General features: G+C 35.6%; 1 protein-coding gene and 1 long non-coding RNA gene across 3 annotated transcripts in view; one reads left to right on the forward strand and one right to left on the reverse strand.

Annotated features, from left to right (window-relative positions):
• Window positions 1-22,763, reverse strand: part of SPATA16 (spermatogenesis associated 16) — a 219,601-nt gene that overhangs the window by 107,906 nt on the left and 88,932 nt on the right. For both annotated transcript variants that reach the window (XM_001494206.6, XM_014732759.3), the window contains exon 4: window positions 12,976-13,065. In XM_001494206.6, the coding sequence (XP_001494256.3) occupies window positions 12,976-13,065 (90 nt within the window). The remainder of the gene's footprint in view (window positions 1-12,975; window positions 13,066-22,763) is intronic.
• The window catches only part of LOC138918964 (uncharacterized), a 34,521-nt gene continuing 27,154 nt past the window's right edge, over window positions 15,397-22,763 (forward strand). Inside the window, exon 1 of the long non-coding RNA XR_011428756.1 lies at window positions 15,397-15,467. This is a non-coding gene — a long non-coding RNA (uncharacterized lncRNA). The remainder of the gene's footprint in view (window positions 15,468-22,763) is intronic.

Below are 22,763 nucleotides of genomic sequence, written 5' to 3' on the forward strand. Positions count from 1 at the left end.
TTTTTGGCATTTGTCCTGTTTGTTGTTCTCTGAGCTTCCTGAATCCGTGTTTTGCTGTTTGACAGTAATACTTGGAAATTCCCAGTCATTGCTTCAAATCTTGCTTCTGTTCGTTTCTTACTTTCTTCTCCTTCTGGTATTCCCATTACATGTATGTACACCTTTTGTAGTTGCCCCAGCGTTCTTGGATATTTTGCTCTTTTTCTTTGTTCAATCCTTTTTCTCCTTGATTTTCAGTTTTGGAACTTTATATTGGCATGTCCTCAAGCTCAGAGATTCTTTATGCAGGCTATCTATTCTACTAATGAGCCTGTCAAAGGCAATCTTCATTTCTATTACAGTGTTTTTGATCTCTAGTGTTTGTTTGATTCTCTTTTTTAGAATTTTATCCCTTTGCTTACATTATCTATCTTTTCTTGCATGTTGTCTATTTTTCTATTAAAGCCCTTAGCACATTAATTATAGTTTTAAAAAAATACCTGTTCTGATAATTCTGACATTCCTGCCACATATGATTCTGGTTCTGATGCTTGTTTAGTCTCTTCAAACTATGGGTGTTTTTTCTTTTTTTTGCTTTTTAGTATGCTTTTTAACTTTTTATTGAAAGGTGGACATGATGGACTGGGTATAAGGAAGAGCAGTAAATAGACTTTTAGCCACGTAGTGGTAAGGTGTGAGGGGACGGGAAGCATCATGAAGTCCTAGATTAAGCCTCTGTCAATGATTTACATCAGGTGAGTCTGTGCCCCTGGGCTGTGGACCTCATAGTGCTGCTCAGTCCCCCTCCCTTAGGTGTGACAAAGTGGCTAGAGGAGGCTAGAGTTGGGTATTTCCCTTTCTCCAGCTATGTCAGATTCTGATAAAATAGTTTCTCTTGAGGGCAGGCCTTGTTAAGAAGAGCAGAATGCTCTGGCATATTTCAAAATGGTTCCTCTTTCCCTCCTTCTGCTGGAAGTGTGAGGGGAATTTTCTCCCATATTCACTGTGAGGACCTGGTAGGGATCCTGGAGGTAAAACTCACAAAACTGTAGGGGCCTCCTTATGACTGAATCCCCCTGGAACTTTTAGCTCTCAGAGTTGTCCACATTGAGCCTCTAGCAATTTGTCAATTATAGTTCAGGTTTTTCTACTCCAGCACTGGTTCCCACAGAGGTTTCGTTTTTTTGTTTTTTGTTTTTTTTGAGGATCGTTAGCCCTGAGCTAACATCTGCTGCCAATCATCCTCTTTTTGCTGAAGAAGACTGGCCTTGAGCTAACATCCGTGCCCATCTTCCTCTACTCTATATGTGGGACTCCTGCCACAGCATGGCTTGATAAGCGGTGCACCTGCTAAGGTCCACACCGGGATCTGAACCGGTGAAACCTGGGCTGCCGAGGCAGAACGTGGGAACTTAACCGCTGCTCTACTGGGCCGGCCCCACCCACAGAGGTTTTGATCAGAGATTTATCCTCTAGTAAGTTGTGATTCTGTGTCTCTGTCTGTCTCTCCAATTTTGGGATAGCTGATTTACCCTGTGACCTCACTTCTCTTACAGATCTAAGAAGAGTTGTTGATTTTTCAGTTTGTTCAGCTATTTTCTTGTTGTTAGGATCGAGTAGCAACTTCTAAGCTCCTTATATGCTGGACTAGAAACTGAAAGTCCATTATTGGATCTTGCCTGCAACAATTATTACTGTGCTGTTGGCTTATATTGATTTTTTCCCATTCTTTCCACATTTATTAATTGATATTCTTCTGTAAGCAAGAGTTTTTCTTTGGTCCCTATATATTTATTTATTTATTCATTTTTATGTTAGTATGAACTTCATGTAATTTTATGGGTTTACCTTTGATACTATTAATATTTACTTTGTTACTCAAATTGTTTCATTTCTGGTAATTGGGAGTGCCTTTGTGTCAAATAGGCTTTTTTTTTTTTTAATGTTTGGGTAGTGTTATATAAGTAAAGGAGTTTGGTAAGCAAGCACTAAGTTGGTGTTTTTTCTGAGGTTATCTGTCAATATTTACTGGTCTAGTAACTGTCTTTTAACAGGACATGTGCATGGGGAAAAGGAGACAAAGCCTGAGGTCTGAGCAAAGTGAAGATCGAATGGAAGACCACTTCCATCACGGTTTCTTTAAGAAATGACATGTTCAGTCAAAGAACTCGGAGAAACTCTAACAGAGCAAAATAGAGGAACTACAGGCTAGTCTTGACCTTGGAAGCTGGTGGAGCACAAGAAAAAGTAAGAAAGCCTTCTTTGGGAATTCCTAACCAGAACCTACACTCCTTGGTTTGGAATTCAAATTCACACTTTATACAGTTTATGTGGAAGAGCAAAAGGCCAAGAATAGACAGGACATTCTTAAAACAGAATCAGTTAGGGAGGTTTGCTTTGCCAGATGTCAAGACCTATTACAAAACCATCCTATATAGAATAGTGTGGTTTTGGCAGTGCAACAGACAAATAGATGAATGAACAGAATAGAGACCAGAAATCAACATATTCATATAAGGAAAACTGATAGAGATAGAGCCAACATTGAAGATCAATAGCAAAAGGATTTAATAAGATGATGTCAAGACAATTGGCTATCCATTGAGGGAAAAACATGATAATAGATTCCTACCTCACATTATATATAAAAATCAGTTATCATTGGGTCAAAAATTTAAAGGCAAAGGGAAAGCTTTAAAATTTTTGAAGACAATATATGCAGCTATCTTCTTGAGCTTGGGATAGGAGAGTATTTCTTAAAACTCAAACAGTGCAAATCATAAAGGAATTTGACTACATTTAACTAAACTAAAATTAAGTGTTTAGGCTTATGTTTTTTATCAAAAGATACATGAGAATGATTATATAAACCTTAAATCAGAAGAAATTATTTGTAACACATATTACCAAAAATTATTAACACTCAGAATATATAAAGAATCCTAAGATTTAGGGGCTGGCCCCGTGGCCGAGCGGTTAAGTTTGCACGCTCCGCTGCAGGTGGCCCAGTGTTTCATTGGTTCGAATCCTGGGCGCGGACATGGCACTGCTCATCAAACCACGCTGAGGCGGCGTCCCACATGCCACAACTAGAAGGACCCACAACGAAGAATATACAACTATGCACCAGGGGGCTTCGGGGAGAAAAAGGGAAAAATAAAATCTTTGGGGGGAAAAAAAAAGAATCCTAAGATTCAATAATAAAAAAACAAACAATCCAATAGGAAATGAGCAAAAGATAAATACACAAATGAGCATTTTACAGAATAGGAAACATGATTGGCTAATAAATATATTAAAGATTCACAGGCTTATTAGTAGTAAAAAAAGTGAAAATGTAAATCACAACAAAGTAACACCATTTCAAACTCACCCAAATGGCAAATACAAAGTCTAATAATATCATGTGTATCCTTTTGTGCAAGAGTCGGGGTCTTGATGATAAAATTAAAGTCGAATTCAAGTTTTGCTACTTATCAATGGCATGATCTTTAACACATTATTCAAACTCTAGCTTAAGTTGCCTTACCTACAAAATGCAGAATATAATTTCTTTGCAGAGTTGTGAGGAACAAAGATATGCACAACAAGCATCTGACATAAAGCTTGGCAAAGAGCAGGAGGTCATAGATGATGGCTACTAAAATTGAGATAAATTGAGGGAGCAGTCCAGGAATATAATTTTTATAACAAAGTTTCACTTAACAGAATTAATTCAGAGTGAATGTATTAGGGTTTTAGACATCATTCTTCCAAGCTTGTAACAACAAGAGCAATAACAGCCGCAGCAGCAATAATGAATTGAGGGCTTACTGTGTGCCAGGCACTGAGTTTAGAGTTTTATATTCATTATTTAATTTAATCCTTATGCTTACTTTGTAAAGCAGTATTATTATCTCCACTTTATGGTTGAGGAAATGGAAACTCAAAGAGCTTACTTAATTTGCTCGCCCAAGGTCACACATACTTAGTCATTTGTAGCCCTCGGAGTAGAACCCAGGTCTCTCGGGCTTGACTATAATTCTCTAGTGTAGATGATTCCTCTTTAGCAGGCAGAGACAGAAACAGAACTTTTGGCTTAGAAGCAATTTTCACAATTAGTGGCATCAAGATTAATTTATGTGCATAATAGTGTGATGAACCAATGTCAGTATTAAAAAAAAAAAAGGTGAAAAACTTCAGAGTTTCTGGCAGTGTGTTGTTAGGATTTCCAGCCTAATCTTTTATCAAGGTTTTGCTATTTTTGACAGAAATGAGGAAAGGAAGAAAAAGGGGATTGGAGTTAGGATCAGGTGACCTGAACTCTTCTCTTTCTCTACGTAATTTGAAGTTCCACCTGCCCACCCCAGGGGACGTGATGCTCTAACTTACCCTTCAGGAATAACTGGAACATCACTCAGAATGAAACAGCATGCTAAAATTAATGATCTAGTCCTACACAGAATTTTTTAAAAAGTCAAAATCTTGTCCCTTTTAACACCTTAAACCCATCAGAATCTTGCCCTTCAGTCCCTATGTTAACGCTGGGCTTTCCAGAAATACAGAATTGACATTGACTTTCCGAGGGAGACAGGATCAAAGAGCCCATGGCATAGTCTTGCCTCATGTAGTGCAATACCTCAGCTAAATGACTGCTTGACATATTCTGGTTTCAACGCTGAGAAACTCATTGTCTCTTGAGGTAACTTCATCTATCTTCAAAGAGCTCTAATTGTCAACAAGAACAAAAACAATGACAATAGCTCATTTTTTATTGAGTTTATGATGTGCCAAGCACTGTGCTAAGTGCACCACATAAATTGTCTCATTTATCCTCATAATAACCTCTGTGACATAAATGCTATTATTACCTCCAATTTAGAGATTAAAAACATGCAGGTTTTGATCCATTTGTCATAATTTTAGCATCTGCAGACTAAACTCTCATTCACCTGGCAACACTTAGATATTAGAAAACTGCACAGAACTCTCAGAGTTAAACTTCAGCTCCTTTGGACTAAGCTTTGTAATGTTTAACTGGTTTTCTACATTCTATTATTGTAGAAAATGTGGAATTGGGTGGACATCTGATTGAAGGAAAGAAGAGAGGAAAGAGAAGATTTCTATTTCTTCACACTTAAAATGTCACATCCTAGAGCTTTTCTGCATTCTCTCTTATGTACTCATCATTGCTCCACCCACTTTTTTGGTCAGGGGAGGAAGATTGGCCCTGAGCTAACATCTGTTGCCAACTTTCCTCTTTTTTTGCTTGAGGAAGATTGTTGCTGAGCTAACATCTGTGCCAATCTTCCTCTATTTTATGTGGGATGCGACCACAGTGTGGCCGCACGAGGGGTACTAGGTTCATGACCCGGATCTGAACCCACAAACCCTTGGCCGCCAAAGTGGAGTGTGCAACTTTACCGCTATGTGACTGGAGTGGACCGTCCACCCACTTTTTTTAAGAGGCAAGGTTGGATCCATGACAAAGAAAAAAATCTTTCTCTATACTCTGCCACAGTTTTCTAGACCAATATTTGCAGAAAAAGCACATAGTCCATTTAGAACTGTGCATTTATAAATTATTTTAGAAATGTTTAAATGTAATGCAAATACATAGCATAGCATATAAAAGAGAAAAGGGACAAAAATAATTATTATGATAAACATCAGCAAGATGGAGGGATTCACAAGGTCAGTCAATGTTTGTTTTTCTCTCATGAATTTTTAGATGTTGTTTTCAACAGTCTCAGCTAAATAATTTTTTTTCTATATTTATGTAAGATTATGTATCTTTGCAATAATTTATTTATAATTTGGATTATGTCCAAAAGGTTCAACTCTTCTTAAGGCAAGAGAATTACTTTTTAGCCTCCTGATGTCATTGCAGCCTTAAAATTATTTTTTATTTTTTGCTGAGGAAGATTAGCTCTGAGCTAAGATCCATTGCCAATATTCCCTTTTTTTTTTGCTTGAGGTAGGTCAGCCCTGAGCTAATATCTGTGCCAATCTTCCTCTATTTTGTATGTGGGCTGCTGCCACAGCATGGCTGACAAGTGGTGTAGGTCTGTGTTGGAGATCTGAACCTGTGAACCCGGGGCACTGAAGTGAAGCACCCCGAACTCAATCACTATGCCACAGGGCTGGTCCCTAAAATTAATATTTTTGTTATGAAATTAGCCATTTATAAGTCTGCAATTTTAAATCCTTAAGATATAAGGGACGGCTAGAAACTTGAAGCTCCAGTGTATTTTAACCTTCACTTTTTTCCTTGAAATCACAAACAGTACAACTTACACACATAAAAATAGGATGTGCTGTAGTCTTAGAAATTTAACCTAAGCCACGTGAAATGACTAGGTATCTCTTTACTAATGTCAGTTTTAGAAATCATACACCAAGAAGCAACATTTTTACAGTGTTTAGGGTTCACATAGCCTTATTATATCTAGAGAAAGAACGGTCACTTAATGGTAGAATGATCATGTCTGTCTTCCAACATGTAACTATATGTCATATATGACTGACTAATGCCAGACCACACTAAAGCTGTTCTGGCAATGGTGAACTACCTCCAAGAAAGAGACAGAAAACCCTTTAGGCAGATGACCAGTTTAAGAACAAAAATTATCCTACAGTCTTCATTTAATCTATTTGTAGACATAAATGAGAACTTATTTTAACCAAAAAAATCTGTGATTATATTTTTAGCACCTTGAATGGTGAATGAATGGGTTTTACACTTCAAATTGAATCAGAACTGTTAAAATAAACTCCCAACACTACTATCATCTTTTCAGAATCACTTGTCTCGAGTCTACCTGTCAGTATATTCTCCTCCCTTGCAAGATACATAATAATCTCATTTAAAATCATAGAGTTCCATGACACCAAAAAAGCTGACACAGTTTCTTCCTGCTTGCTGCTGTAGGACTACTCCTGAGTGACTGCTTGTCTAAGACAGCACCAGTGCTTTATGCTACCAGATTTCTGAACGAACACTTCAGTTTATTTTTGGATCTCTTTTCTTTCGGCAGATTGTGATTTATATATGCATTCTTCCCAATTTCCTGTAGGATCAACTTTCATAAGAAAACAACAGCAACAAAGAACAAAACCCTCAAATCCCACGCTAGGTCTCAAGAAACCCACCTACTCTCACCTCTACTAACCTCTACCATCTTACTTGTCACTGAGGGTAGCCACGAATCAATGCATCTTGGAGTATTGTGTTTTGATTTGGCTTAGCAGAAACGTACTTCCAGGCAAAAGAAGAACACTGGGACATCTTTATGCTCATATGGAGCCCAGACCCTAAGTGTTTATAGTAATTCTCATTCAAAAATTGATACTCTAATGTGTCACACCTTAGGCATGGCTGATCATTCCTTTCTGAAAGAATCTGTTTTTCAAGGGATTTATGGTTTGAGGTTTTCATTGTATCCTCATCTGGAGAGCAGATTTCCAGAAAATTCAAATATCCTAATCTGTCTCAAATTCCAAGTATAAAATACAAGATAAAGCAAATGTAATCACTGATCAGTTATAGCAGTGGTGATCACCAAGGAGAGCCAAAGTCTTACAGACTGAATGAAATGCATTGGGATGGCATCTTAATGACCAGATGGAAGGGGATGCTCACAAGGGAGGAAGGAATTTTTCAGAAAGAGGGAAGAGGCATGAAACAAGAGGTGAGTGCAGAGAAGCAGGATGAGAGTGGCAGGTAGCCAAAATGTAAAACAGGAGTAAACTAAAAGACATTGTCAGAGGTGAAGAGAGAGAGAGGCAAAGCTGAGAATTAGCTATGAGGGAGAAAATTCTTAGCCTAGCAACAAGCGGACTGATACAACTTGGCGGCGTCTCATCAATTTGTTTTTTTAATTCTAAAAGTCACGTGTAACATAAAATAGTTCTGAAATTCAGCTTGTCATTTAGTGCATTACTTTAAGTGCGAAGATAAAGAAAAATTTAAGACTACTTACTTTATTAGTTAATCTATTTCTCACAATATTACATATATTACATGGTATTAAATAGTAATATTACAAAATAAAACTTAGAATAGATCAGATTTGTTGCAGAAAGTAAATTAACTGAAGCTACTGAACTCTGTAAAATACCATCTTTTTCTGACAGTGGATTGCTGGTTTTAGACTAAAATCTTTCCCGAAGTGGCCTAGCACAAAATTGGACCGGGGAAGGAAACCTCATGTTGGTAGAAGGAAGCTCAGCATTTACCCTGGAGGGATTAAACTCCAGTATTCATTTAGAGCTGGAAAAGAGGACTTGGTCCAGGCTTCAAATTTGATGTGGTCCACAGCCTTCTGTGGGCTCCAGGTCAATTCATCGGATGATGAGCTGGTCAAATGACCAATTTGTCAAATTTATAAATATATTTACTTACTAAACTTAGTTTATTTAACTCTTGAGAAAATTTACAGCAATCCTACAGATGGATTTGAAAGAAACTAGAACTCCATGGTTCTAGGGCCCTCACTTTCTCTCTGTTCTTCAGTCTCCCCAGATTGTATGGTGTTGCTTCTTGTCCATTTTCCCTATCTTGGCTTTTCTATCTTCAGGAGATAAAGAAGAATGCTGTTAAAATTGTCTGATTAAATATGAATTGTTGTAAATGCTATAAACAGTTAAAAATACATTTTATCAAATAGGTAAATTTGGTCACTCTCCAAAAATTGGGGAAAGAATCCTATAAATGATACAAGGTTAAAAACAAAAAATGACTTTTAAAATTTCAGAAAGAAATGAGCATAAGTTGTTAGACTTCCAAATTAAAATTTTGGTTATATTCTTGAGAAAATAGTCATAGAGTATATTCAAGAACAGTAGAGTAATAATTATAAACACAGGAAGAACATATTCATGAGAATAAACCATGCTATGACTTTAGCTTTTGAAAATTGGAAAATTCTCCAAAACTAAAAAAAAGTTGCTGAATGTATTCATGAGGAATATGCACATAAGAAAATATATTCATATTAATTATTCAATAAGATTATTTCTTAAAATAAGTTTTAGTAAACTTTAAATTTGGTGAATTCTACAAATTGGTCATTTGGCAAATTGATTCTTCAGTGAATCAAATTTTCATGAATGAGGACTACTTCAGTTTTCTTAAGACGACACTGTGTTTGAAAAACTTGAAATAATTGCCAACATTTAAAAGTGAAGAAATTTCTTGGAAAGCTCTGAATTATTATACTGTTTCTTGAAGACTCAAAAAGCTGCAACACTGCAACTACATTCCTATACAGCAACATTAGCTGGACTTGAATACGGCCACTCCCTTCGGAAGGGCCAGTGGTAGGTTGACCATGTGGCCACTGTGCTCATGACAATCTCCGTTTATGCCTGTTTTCCTTTTATAATCCTTAATGGTGCTCACTTTCACTATCACAAGTGTCCAATTTGAAAGATAAATTAAATGGTCACTCTAGTTAGTTACTCCAGTTTTTTGTGGTTCAAACAACATCCTTTAATCTTATAATCGGCCTCGTTCACACACCATCTGCCTGGGCTTTGTAAGCATTTGAATGCATTATTCCTGCTCCAGTATATCCTTGCCTAGTTCATGTATGTAGAAAAACACAGCTTGTTCTTCCTCAGTGATGGATAAAGAGGCCTTGTTGTGCTTTCTCCTTTAGTGTTACCTCCTGTTTGTCCTCTTACACAGCGTGGTCTTAACTAAAGATTCTGTGCAATGTCATCTATTTTTGCCTTACGGATCTCCATTATAGGAGGCATGATACTATCACATGACTTTACAGTGTGCACACTCTCATATTTATCTTTCAACCAGGGTTCTACTAACAATTTCATGTAATGTCTCCTTATTGATGTAGCTAAATTGTTATTAACCACAAACTCAAAAACTAGGTAATTTAATTTTCAAACCTGAACTGGTGCTTGGTATATGCCAAGCCCTATGCTTAAGTCAATGAGCATATAGAGACGAGCCACATCATGCCGTTCATATTATCAAGAGTCATTAGTTCTTTTCACAAAACACTCACTCTTGACTTTTGTTTCACATCTCTGCTTATTGTTTTTTGTCTTATCATCTTTCTTATGAAAGTAGGCCAAATGATGTGTGTGTGTGTGTGTGTGTGTGTGTCTGCGCGTATAAGTGTGAGTGTTGGGGAGGAGGGACGGATTTGAGCAAGGACATTCTACTTCAACATATATACTTTTGCATGCGTAGAAGCAATGAGATGTTAAAGAGCTAGGCTGCTTGCTATTTCGGTTAAGGCCTCACAGGTTGGCTGTTTCTTGGGGCGTTACAGAAATCTCAATTTAGATTTGTGGTCTGAAAATATGATTTCACCAATTTTACCAGTGCCAGTTGTCTCCTCAAGGATGACCAGCATCCCTGTAGAGCCTAAACCAAAAAAAAATATCCTTATTTTTATTCAGTTTTCTACCATCGATATATTTTTGCTCTTTCTTCTGGTAGGCTGATACTAAAAAGATATTTCCCCTTAAAATAAAAGGACCTGTCCATTGATGTAAATCAGACTGATACCTTCTATTCAGTCACAGGGAGTAGCCTTTCTTCTGGCCTGTCTGGTTGAGAATCTGAGCTTTTATGAGTCTGTCCTGAGACTCTTTTCTGGCCTATGCACTAGGAATTCCTTCCTGGTACAGCTGGTTTTGCTCAGGAAACCTTAGACAGCCCACTTTCCAGGGACTGGTTATAAATACTCTTTCTTGGATCAGATAGGAGATGACCCACTTCCATGAGAATCATGGTTTTAAGTCTTCCTAAGCCACATAGTAATTGCATTTTTCTGTATGTGGTAGATGCCTCTCAATCTCAGAAACGTGACTACTTGGCATCCAAGAGGAAATAACCTTGATGTGTTGGCTTTTCCATTGAGTTTTAATATAATGTACTTGTAAGAAGCCTGAACCAAACTACCCAAATCTCCAAGAAATTGGTTGATAAACATGAATACTTTATATATTGAATTGCATTTATTGTTTTACATTGGAAATCTAATAGCTAAGAGATACTAAGATATTCATGCTCATCGTTCATAGCATTCTTTCCCTTGGGGGGAAAAAGAGGATGACTGATAACCACATGTTGAAGATGTAGCTAATAGCCAAGGAAACCAAGATGAAAAACACTTGTATCTGAAAGCCATTCTATCTGTTTTTCTGCTAAAAGTCCATACCAGCATAGCCAACAGTTATTGGGAATGTTCTCAAGGAGCACTGTCAGGTCAGTCATCAAATGATATGAAACAGATGTAATTATTTTACTGCAGAGATATACATGTCAAGGACAATGGATATTCAGTGCTAATTTTACATGGTAAATACAGACAATTTTCTAGTTTTCAAGTTCTCATTGTTTATTTGTTTTGGAACCCATAAGGAATTGTCTTCACCACTTTAGCTCAAACAATTAGTCTTGGTAATAATTGTTATAGTCAATGATATGCTAGTCATCTGGCTCTCCCCTAAACCCAAAAAGCCTGGATTTGCAGCATTTGCCATTTCCATAGTGTAAATTCCCCAGCATTGCTAATTTCTCCTATAGTTTAACATCTAGCTCTCCCAAAATTCCTGAATACTTAACAACCGGCTTTCTAGAGTTTGTGCAAACTGATTCCAGAACACCCATAGCAGATTTTTACTAGTTGCAATCTAGTTCTGACATTGCATCTAGCCTTCTCCTATTATCTTTTGATTAGATTCAGAAGACAATTAATAAACAACCTCTTAAGGAAAACTATTTTACAGATAACTGTCTGTTTTTGCTGAATATATTAGCTTCATTTATAACTGGTGATCTTTAAACAGCTGGGACAGAAGGAAGCTTACTATCGTTGTAAGTTCCCTCTCATTCACATAGTTAGGAAAAGTGTGTGAACAGAAAGTAAGCCACAGGGACAACTCAGTGGAGAAAATAAAAAGCAGGAAGAAGTCATATGTGAGTATGTAAGCTAAAACATATTGGAGAAGGAGCACAAGGAAAAATGGACTATATAAAAAGATTAATTGAATTCAGGTAACTTCTAGGGCCATCTTATACAGACGCAATTGCTGTTAACCACATGGTATCAGTTTTATGGAACCATTTTATTATCCACTTAAATTCCTTAAACTCCATTTTCCAAGAAAGTGTTATTTGCAAATGTTCTAGAGACAGTAGCCACCTGCACCCTAGGCCCCCCATCCCTATTTACTGTGGATTTCTTAGGAGTTATGCTTGGACCAAATGTGAAAATCACCCACAATTTCTTGATAAATTCCTGGGGTGCTAAAGTGGATGATCAAGAAACAGCAGGTACCTATACATTGGGAGATGAGGAAAATTCTTTGAGAGAGTTTATCAAAGGGAAGGGGAGTCTGATATGATGAGCTTGACCCAGGAAGAAATAAGCCTTGGTTGTCATAGGTAAGGAGGAATTCTGAGTGTAACATTGAGGCTGCTGCACAATTCTTACAAGTATTTGCCATAAGTCTAGGTTCTGGGCATGAGAACATTAAGAATTGCCTCACTAGGTTTTTATGAAACATATTGGAGTCCAAGAGGCAATACTTTAGGATACCTCTAACAACCCTCGGTGTTATAACTGATGCCATCTTTTCTAGAAATGGGCTCCTGGGGTCCTTTTTATGTGGTTGGATTTTATTTCCAGAACTCAAAAAAGAGATAGGCACAGAATTGTGTCATTACAACCAGGATCAGGAATGTATTGAAAGCAAGAGGTCAAGTTCATTTCTAATCTTCCATGGAAGTTTTCCCATCATTATCAGTGACCTCATGGCTAGAAAGTTTGAATTTTACTAAGAGCTATGAACACAGAATGGCTTTAATTAAAGAAAAAGATAGTCAATAATTGTTGGCTTGACGTTTATAAGACAATAATTCTGGTAAAATCATATTCCATGAGAGAAATGGAAAGTTGTATTATGCTATTACCAGAAGCTGAGAATAAAATTAATTTAACTTGAAATCAATCTTCACAAAAGTTATAACAAACATACCGGGCAGCTTCTGAATATCTCTCCAGACATCTAAACACTGTTGCCTGACGAAGATGATTTCGGAAATAGGCTGGGTTTAAAACAATGCTCCTGGAAAAAGATAAAAGAAATGCAAATGTTATTAGGTTTGAAAAGTCAATTACCAGAAGTCTAGAGGAATGAAATAGCATCCATTCAATTTTATATACTATATATTTTAAAAGATACTAATGATTGAAGCCCTTTTCTTCTAATAATTATCAGTTAAGACAAATAAACAAGCATTATTGAAAAACTAACTAAGTTTGCATGGTAAAAGCAATTTTGTTTATAGCACTGGATATCTTTTGTAGTTATGACAAATGACAAAAAATTTGAATCCAACTTATATTACATATAAGATACGACGTTGTTTTATTTGCTTACGTTAATAAATCAGGCAAAAATCCCAGTTTATTTATGGCATATCTTCCTATAATGAGGGAGGAGGTTGTTAGCTGCTGAATTTCAGTTAAAAGAAAGGAACTGGCATTTGGGTGACATGTTCATTTGCACTCCATAATTGGGTCTGTTTTTTCCTCTACCTGGGCAGTGTAGTAAAATGGAAGGATCCCTCATTAAGGACTCTGGTCCTGACCTTGCCACTTCTGGTAAGGCCTTTATTCACTTTGGGTTTCCATTTGCTGTTATTGAAATTACAAAGCTTGATATGTGGATAAGATGATCTATCTATCCTTACTTGCTGATTCTTCCATCATCTCATAGAGTTCTGAAGTTTCAGTGCAAGTCCAGATGAGAAGATGATCACTCCACAGCTGCCTTCTTCCCCCAGAGATAAGCGGGTAGACATTCCCCTTGCTTGCTTCACTGAAAGCCACGCACTATTCAAGGCGTTTGATATAATGAGACAAACTAGACAGATGTAGGCCATTGCCCATCACCCAATGGGGAGACAGTCATTAGTGAAAGTCTGAAATGTAGCTTATAGTAGCAGAGTGTGTTGTGTTATTGATGTGGGATGCAAAATGTTATAGAACCAACATGGGATGATCAAGCAAATTTCTTGTCAGCCTGTTTTTACAAGTTGATGAGAATCACATGGAATTAATTCATTATTGAAGTAAGTGGTTCTTAATCTTTTTTGAGAAGTTCACAGAGCTTTTTGAAAATCAGATGAAAGCTATGGCCCTCTATCCAGAAAAATGCACATAAATATAATTGCCCAAATTTAGGGAATAGCCCTGTAAAGCTATTGATGAACTCCAGATTAAAAAACATGGAGGCAAAAATTTCCATTCCCAGAAACATTGCTTAAGGAAAGAATAAAGCAGAAAAGAAATATCTGTCTGGTCCATGTAGAATCATAGATTATATGATGATGAGATGGATAGAATGAATAATTTAGCTCACTTTAAACATAAGTGAATAGAATCTAGAGAGGTAAGGGACCTTTCTAAAATCAAACACAACTAGTTAGTTGGAGCGTTGTTTCAAGTTTATTGTATTTCTCATCTTTAGCCACAACACTTCGTTTTATATGTTCCTGCCTCTCCTAGGATGATTTCTGAATTAGGGGGCCTAAGTTAATGAAGGTTTATTGTATTCTATGACTAATCATTTGTACAAATGAATACATTAATCCCCCAAGAACACAGATCATTTACTTTGGTGATTTCTGATTAAAATGTTGGAAATTTAAAACCTATTACATAGTTTATTCCATATCAATACTGAACTATTAATGTTTATTACTAATACTTTATATTGACTCAGGAAAAAAGTATGTTTTCAAAGCATGTTTATATGTTTTATCCCTGTAAAAGTAATCTTGTAAAAGTAGATCAGAGTGAAAAGAACAGAGCTCTGCCTAGGGGCCTGGGTCTTCCGACTCTGACCAGAACTTTTTCTTCCACATTACAGCTAATTCTTCCCTCTTACTTTGCAATCATTCATTCACTTATGCATTTTTAGTAAATGTCTGCAAATGTGAAGGGGCAACATCCTTATTGAATGGATGTTTCTAGCTTTGACATCTCTGCCCATGCTGTAGTGTTATGGTTTTGCTGAGCTATTCTCCAAGAATCTTGCTTTGCCAGACAAGTTTTTTTTTGACAAAGATGGATTAGACTGGAGAGAAGGATGGGATGTGGTGGGCAGGAGAAGTAGGGAGGGAAGGGTTTAGTAAAAGAGAAGGAGGAGAGAGAGGAAGAGTCAGAGTGGCTTTGGAAGTAGGTGGAGGAGAAGAATTTTGTGGGTAGTGAGAGTTGGTGAGGTAAACAATGTTTCAGTGTGATTTTAAAAAAGGATAGAGTTTTAAAAATTGCTTATAATTAAAAATCCTTTCTATGGTGTTGAAGAAATACAAGTAAAGGGCATGAGTTTGGAAATCACTATTGCTACACTGGACTAGTTTCTTTTAACCATCACACCACCCTTCCTGGAACCACGTGAGTCACAGCTTCATAAGAAGGACACAAAGAAGACCCAGACCCCGTCTACCCTGAGGGATGGAGGTATAATCATAAAAGAATGTTTAGAAATTTGGAGTGAGATATTTGGCAATTTATTATTTTTGGCTCTTGTAATTATTGGAGTGTTCTCTGTGTGCTTATAATATGCCCTATGAGACAGTTGGCAAGGAAATGCTAGTGGTGATTGTGAAGCCTAGTTTTTACATTTTTAGTAATTTATTTGATGCTTTCTAAAATGACATACCCTTTTAAAGATGTGTTTTATGTTGTGTTCAACTTGCAGAGGAAATGTTGATCTAGGCTTTAGAGTTCTTAATCATTTATCATTTGATGCCATTTAGGGAACTGCGGGAGGCAGTCTAAGACCAAAAGGGCCACTCTGACTGGGGCTGGAGTGAAAACAACAAACACTCCCACAGTTATAATCAGAGAAGATCTCTGTGATCATTGGTCTGATTTTATCCAAGAGGAAATAACTGTGATTTAGCTATGCTGATTGGGCTTTTGGTAAAACAACACGGATCATGTTAGAGAGAACAGCTAAATAACAGAGGTAATTGAATTTTCATCAGAAGAATGGAGATACTGTTACTAATGGGCCATGACTGCTCACTTGATTGACTAGCCCTATTCTAAGAGAATGGGATCATGTAAAATAATAAATATTATAATAGATAAAGTTTATTTTCTTCATCAATTTGTTACCTGTGGTATATCTTATGCTTTTTATGACTTCTATTAGTGACTCCTTTAAAATTTATCTTTTATATTAAAGTTTATGTAAGTTAATGTGTGTGCATGCATGTACGTTTGCTTTACTAAGTCTTAAGTTCATAATGCGCGAGACCGAATATGTCTATTGATTATTCAAGGTGTCTCAATTCACTTGTCACATAATTTATCCTTCTGTCAGTGATTTGATATGCCACCTTTATTATACAGTAAGTTCATATGCGCCCTTGGATCAGTGGCTGGACTTTGTAGTCCACACTTTTTGATTTGTCCATTTTTGTGACAGAAACAAATTGTTTTAATTATTGTCATTTAAAAATATACTTTAATTTCTGGAAGGAAAAGAATTGCTTAATGTTCTCTTTGTGAAAAAATTTACCTAATATGGCATATTTATTCTTCCTGATGAACTTTAAAACCTTCATTTTTTAAAGTTGCAAAAAACAGCATTTCGTCGTTTTCACTGGTATTAAAATAAGGGCATTAGATTAATTTTAGGAAGAATAGACATTTTTATTCTATTGTCTTCCCATCCAGGAATGTGACATTTCTTTTCTGCATTCAAACATTCTTTTATATCACCCAGTAATATTTTACCCCTCCTCTAACCCTTTTAAAAATAAAAATTTTACTAATTTCTTGTTAATTCTTAAGTTTTAAAATTATGCATGAGAATATATACGTACATATGTATATGCTCATATGTATGTATGTATATATGTTTATGTGGGTGTCTGTGTGTATGTATACACCTTTCTACTCAAAGTATGATCAGCAGCAACTGGGAGCTCATTAGAAATGTAAAATCTTGATCCCCACCCCAAACCTACTGAACCTGCATTTTAACAAGACCCTCAGGTAATTTGCATGCACATTAAAGTTTGAGAGGAACTACATATATGCATAATAAGAATGGGATTTTTTCCATTATATTTCCTAACTTCTTATTGCTAGCATTTAAACAAGTATTTTAAAAATACCTATTTTTGTATCTTTCTGACTTAACACTGCAATAATTTACTTATTCACATCATCTGCAAATAATGATGTTTGTAACTGCTTTTCAATATTTACATCTTCTTACTGTATAGGCTGTTTTTAAAAGGAATTTAAATAAGTGAGGTGATCAAGGAACGCTTCAATGTTTCACTGATAATTATGATTTTTGATTGATTTGAGAAAAAAATTATTATTTCCCAGGAGTTATTATCAGAAATAAATGTTTAATTTTTTCAAATACCCTTTGGATCTGTCAACATGATCTTGTGGACTTTGTCTTTTGATCTTTCGTAGGAATGATTTGGATTAATTACTGATTCAAGAAAAGCATTAAAATTAATAAACAGAGTATTAAAGTCAGGATTAAGAAAGTGAATAATAAAACAGAACTACATCCAGGACAAAAAGTGAACAAACATAAAATAAAGGTTTTTTTTTATATACTGTGATTTTTATAAAATATTATGCTGCAATTGAGCTGCCAGAGGTTTTGCATTTTGTTAGTCTTTTCAACCAAACTACATTCTGCTGTTCTTCTTGTCTTTCAATTCACTCATTTCTACTTTTACATCTATTAATACATTTTTGTCCTCTCTGGATTTTATTTTATTAGTTTTCTTCTCATTCTTAACTTAATATTCAATCTCTGTTATGTTTCCTTTCTAAATAAAGAAAGCATTTATAGCTATGATGTTTTTCTTTTATTGATTGTAGCTTTGACCACAAGTATGCATAAGAATAATAGACTATGTTTCATTCTCATAATTTTTCTCTAGTCTTTAATTATAGACCTTAATTTCTCTTTGATTGAAAAATTACTTAGGATAGCATTGTTTGATTTCCAAAGAGTAGTTTTTCTTACCATAACTTTTATTGTTAATTTCTCACTTTATTATAATGTAAATAGAAAACATCTTGTTCATTTCTGCTTTTCATATACATCAAGAGCAATAAATGATGGGGTATTCAACTATTTTAATGGCATGTGGAAGAAAATACATTTTCATTTGTAAGATATTGTTGGAGCCTCTGGAAGAGAACTTGGACGATTTTCAATGATCTAAATAAAACTGCTGGATAGACACATTTACCTCACTTAAGTTCCTTGGGAGGGCTTTCTAGACCTAAATTTTAAATGGTCATTATTACCATTTCAAAATTCAGTGTGTTTTAATAGGCAACGTTGATTTCATATTCTTTGTTCTCACCTTTACATTTAATCTCTAATTTTTAGGAAATTAACTTATTTTAATATACTTTTAAGTCAGTTTATTGAGGTATAATTTACATATAGTAGTATTGTATTGATCTTTTTAAAGTGTTCAGTGTTTTGACAAATTTATAACCAGCACCACAATAAAGATATAGAATATTTCCAATCACACCAAAACGTGGCAAAGGAGGCAGGAGAGTCTCCTACCTGTTCCCCCAGAGACAGATGTGTTTTGCTTGTACTTCTCCACCCAGTGCCATGGATTTTTGCCTGGACTCTGTGAATGAGAATGTTAGCTATCACTCCTTCAGGGGCTTAAGACTTTGGCTTTATGTGAGATTAGAGATCAGAGAAGCAAATTCTTGTTTAGGTGAAGATGCCTAAGTCCAGCTCCCTTTACCTTGCTTGGTCATTAGCAAAGTAAATTAGAATTGATTCATCCTCCTGAATGACACTCTTCTTACTCTCTTAGTAAAGTGCTGACATATTCTTTAGAAATAGTGGTAGATCTAGAAAATGCCAGGAATATGGAATATTTTAATTTCACTAAAGCATTATAACCTTGTGATAAGATGGTGACATTTATGCTGGATAATGACATCATTCAGTGGATTATAACTAGTTGAACAACTAATCAATACTAGTGAAATGTGGTCAGGATTATAAAGAAAGAAGAATTTAATGGCTTGTCCTTGGCCCTTTTTGTGGACAATATTTCCATTAATGACCAGGATTAAGAGATTGAAAGGATATCTATAAAATTTTCAGATGGCATAAGTTTACCTAATGAGTAACTAATATCAATGATTACAGATGCAAAATTCAAAATGATCAGGACTGGTTAAAAATAAAAATCTTATGCTATGGATTTAAAAAATCAGTTTTACAAATATAATCATGGCTGAGTATGACCATATGGAAAAAGTCAGAATATTTTAACTTATCACAAGCTAAATGTGACAGGATAATATGATAGAGCTACAAAAACTGCATATCAAATTTACATGAAATCAGTCAAAGGTAATTTGTCCAAATAATAAATGATATTTTCACTGAATTGTGCCTTAGCCATATAATCTCTTGAATTTGTCTATAGTCTATGAGAATCATCACTGTTGGAGTGTGTCTAGAGTTTCCAAGGGGTTCGGAGAAGATAGTATGTGAAGAAAATGGAATGAAAATGATATGCTTTGAGAGTTAAATAAGATTAGTGGAGACTAAGTAAGTACTTTCAAATACAAAGATCTGCCATGTGGAAAGTAGAATAACTATTCTATGTAATACTAGATGAAGACCAGGCAAAAAAAATCAATATTATGAAGCTATAAATAGTTCAGCTCAACATAAGGAGGGACTTAATTACCAATGATGCAACAGGCTTTGAGAGGAGTTTCCTTTTACTGGAATCACTTAAGTGACATTTAGAATGCCATCTGTCAGGATGTGTAAAAGAAATTATTGACTGAGTGGGAGATTAGGCTAAATGACTTTCAAGTATACTCACAAAAATACCTTGTAATATATTGTCGAGTACTGTGAAGGGTCTGAGTTTTTCCCTACTTACAAGCTAACGAGTTAGCCTGACATAGTTTCATGGATGCTTGTAGAAGACATGAACCTCCAGGGCCAGAGACAAAGGAAAGTTTTTTACTCACAGCAATAGCAGTAGCCAGTGTATAAGTCTTTTGTTGTCCTGGTTCCTTGTGCCACAATTCCCAGATGGCAATGAAAGAAGGCCAGGTGACACCTTCACATGCAGTAGGTTATGTTACAGCAGAAGAATCCTGAGCTTAAGAAATGTAAATCTTTTAGAATGGACTGTAAGCATGCCTGTCCTTAGCTTTAGAGGGAGACATTATCTCCATCTTCCAAGGCTGTAAGCAGTCTTACGTTTTCTTCTAAAGCTGTTTACCACACAATCATCTTTGAAAAGATATTCCAAAGCAAAGGCCAGTCAGCGCCTTGTTCATTGAACAGGCAAAAATGCAGGAGACCCATGGAGAATTGTCTCCCTACAGAGATAATTTTTGTTTAGATATGCAAGAACTATTTGTTATAGTCATGCTATTAACAAACAAAAAAAGTTCATCACAACATACAAAAAATTAAAATATCACAGGAATATGACAGGATAACTAATATTAAAGAGTGAGTGATTAAATTATTATCTATTTATATTCTGTTCTGGGAAGCGTCTAAGGCAGCTTATAGAATACTTACAAGGTTAGATAAAAATAAAAATAACTCACAGGGAGCAAAAGGAAAAATAGATAAATTGGACTATATCAAAATTAAAAACTTTTGTGCATCAAAGGATACTATCGACAGAGTGTAAAAGCAACTTGTGGAATGGGAGAAAATATTTGCAAATCATCTATCTGATAAGGAGTTAATATCCAGAATATATAAGGAGCTCCTATAACTCAAGAATGAAAAAGCAAACAACCCAATTAAAAAATAGGCAAAGAACTTGAATAGATATTTCTCCAAAGAAGATATACAAATCACCCGTAAGCACATGAAAAGATGCTCAACATCAATAATCACCGAGGCAATGCAAATCAAAACCACACTAAGATGCCACCTCACACTCATTAGAATGGATACCATCAAAAAACCAGAAAATAATAAGTATTGGCAAGGATGGAGAGAAATTGGAACCCTTGTGCATGGTTTGTGGGAATGTGAAATGGTGCAGCTGCTATGGGAAACAGTATGGCAGTTCCTCAAAAAATTAAAAATAGAATTACAATGTGATCCAGCAATTCTACTTCTGTGTATATACCCCAAAGAATTGACAGTAGGGTTCTGAAGATCTATCCCCATGTTCATAGCAACGTTATTCATGATAGCCCAAAGGTGGAAGCAGCCCAAGTGTCCACTGACAGATGAATGGATAAACACAAGGTTGTATATCCATACAGTGGAATACTATTCAGCCTTAAAAAGAAAGGAAATTCTCACACATGCTACAACATGGATGAACCTTCAAGACATTATGCTAAGGTAAATAAGCCAATTACAAAAGGACAAATATTGTGTGATTCCATTTTTATGAGGTACCTAGAGTAAATACGTTCATAGAGACAAAAAATAGAATGGTGGTTGCCAGGAGCTAGGGTGAGAGGGGAATGGAGAGTTGTTGTTCAATGATATAGAGTTTCAGTTTTGCAAGATGAAAAGAGTTCTGGAGATTCACTGTTTAACAATGTGAATGTATTTAATACTACTGAACTGTACTTTTAAAGAAAGGGTAAGATGGTAAATTTTATATTACATGTATTTTATCATGATTAAAAATAAAACAAAAAATACCTAAATGAGGAAAGCAAGATTAAAAGTAGGGGAGTTAAGGGGCCAGCCCAGCAGCATAGTGGTTAAGTTCACACCTACCACTTTGGTGTCCTGGGGTTTCTGAGTTGGGATCCTGGGCACGGACCCACACACTGCTCATCAAGCCATGCTGTGGCAGCATCCCACATACAAAATAGAGGGAGATTGGCACAGATGTTAGCTCAGGGCCACTCTTCCTCACTAATAAGTAAATAAATAAGATTTATTATTTAAGATTTATTATTAAGATGAAGCCTGGGTGAGGTTAGTACAGAAAATATATGTCATAAGATTCTAAGAGTTTGGTTGAGATGGCCTATACATTTTCTTCTAGGTTTTGTAGTAGCTGATGGAAAGAGGGACATGTAGTTTGCTTTAAACAAGCCAATTTCTCAATTCAGATACTTCTTGTAGTGTAATCAGAAAGATCACCTTATCCAAAGATGCTGTATAATGTAACAATTTGTGTCCTCAGTGAAAGATTTATAGAAAAATCAGAAAGTGTTCCATACGGTTGCTTCTTAGAGCTTCTTTCAACATGGGCTATTGAAAATCTCAATCTAGTAACATACATTCTGGGGTAGATGGAAGGAATAGGAATGTAAAGGACACTTACGCAATAGTGCTGTCACTACACAAGGATTCAGTGAAATCTTAGTGATTGTGTCTTATTTGGTCACTTGGCTCACTACAAAAAGATTGATTAGAATTAAAAACTAAAATAAAGTATAACAGTCTTCAACTTATTGAGAATTGAGAAGCCCATCTACTCACTTTAAATATCTTACATTGACAAGTAAGATAGAACAATGGAATGACCCACTTTGATTTGCATGGGAAAAATGGAACTATTTTACAAAGTATTAGAGCATAAAACTAGAATTAAAGGCATTGCTTTTTGAAACAAGAAAATTACAGTAGATTGTTGTCATAAAGCATATACCTCTGCCAAAACAGTTGCAAAGTATGTCTTTGCAAAAGCATCAAAGTAAAATCTAACTTTTTATGGAAACAATAACAAGAAATCATTCTTAAATATTTCTTGAGATTCCGACATGTAC

Source organism: Equus caballus, chromosome 19, assembly GCF_041296265.1.
Source record: "Equus caballus isolate H_3958 breed thoroughbred chromosome 19, TB-T2T, whole genome shotgun sequence".
Classification (NCBI taxonomy): domain Eukaryota; kingdom Metazoa; phylum Chordata; class Mammalia; order Perissodactyla; family Equidae; genus Equus; species Equus caballus.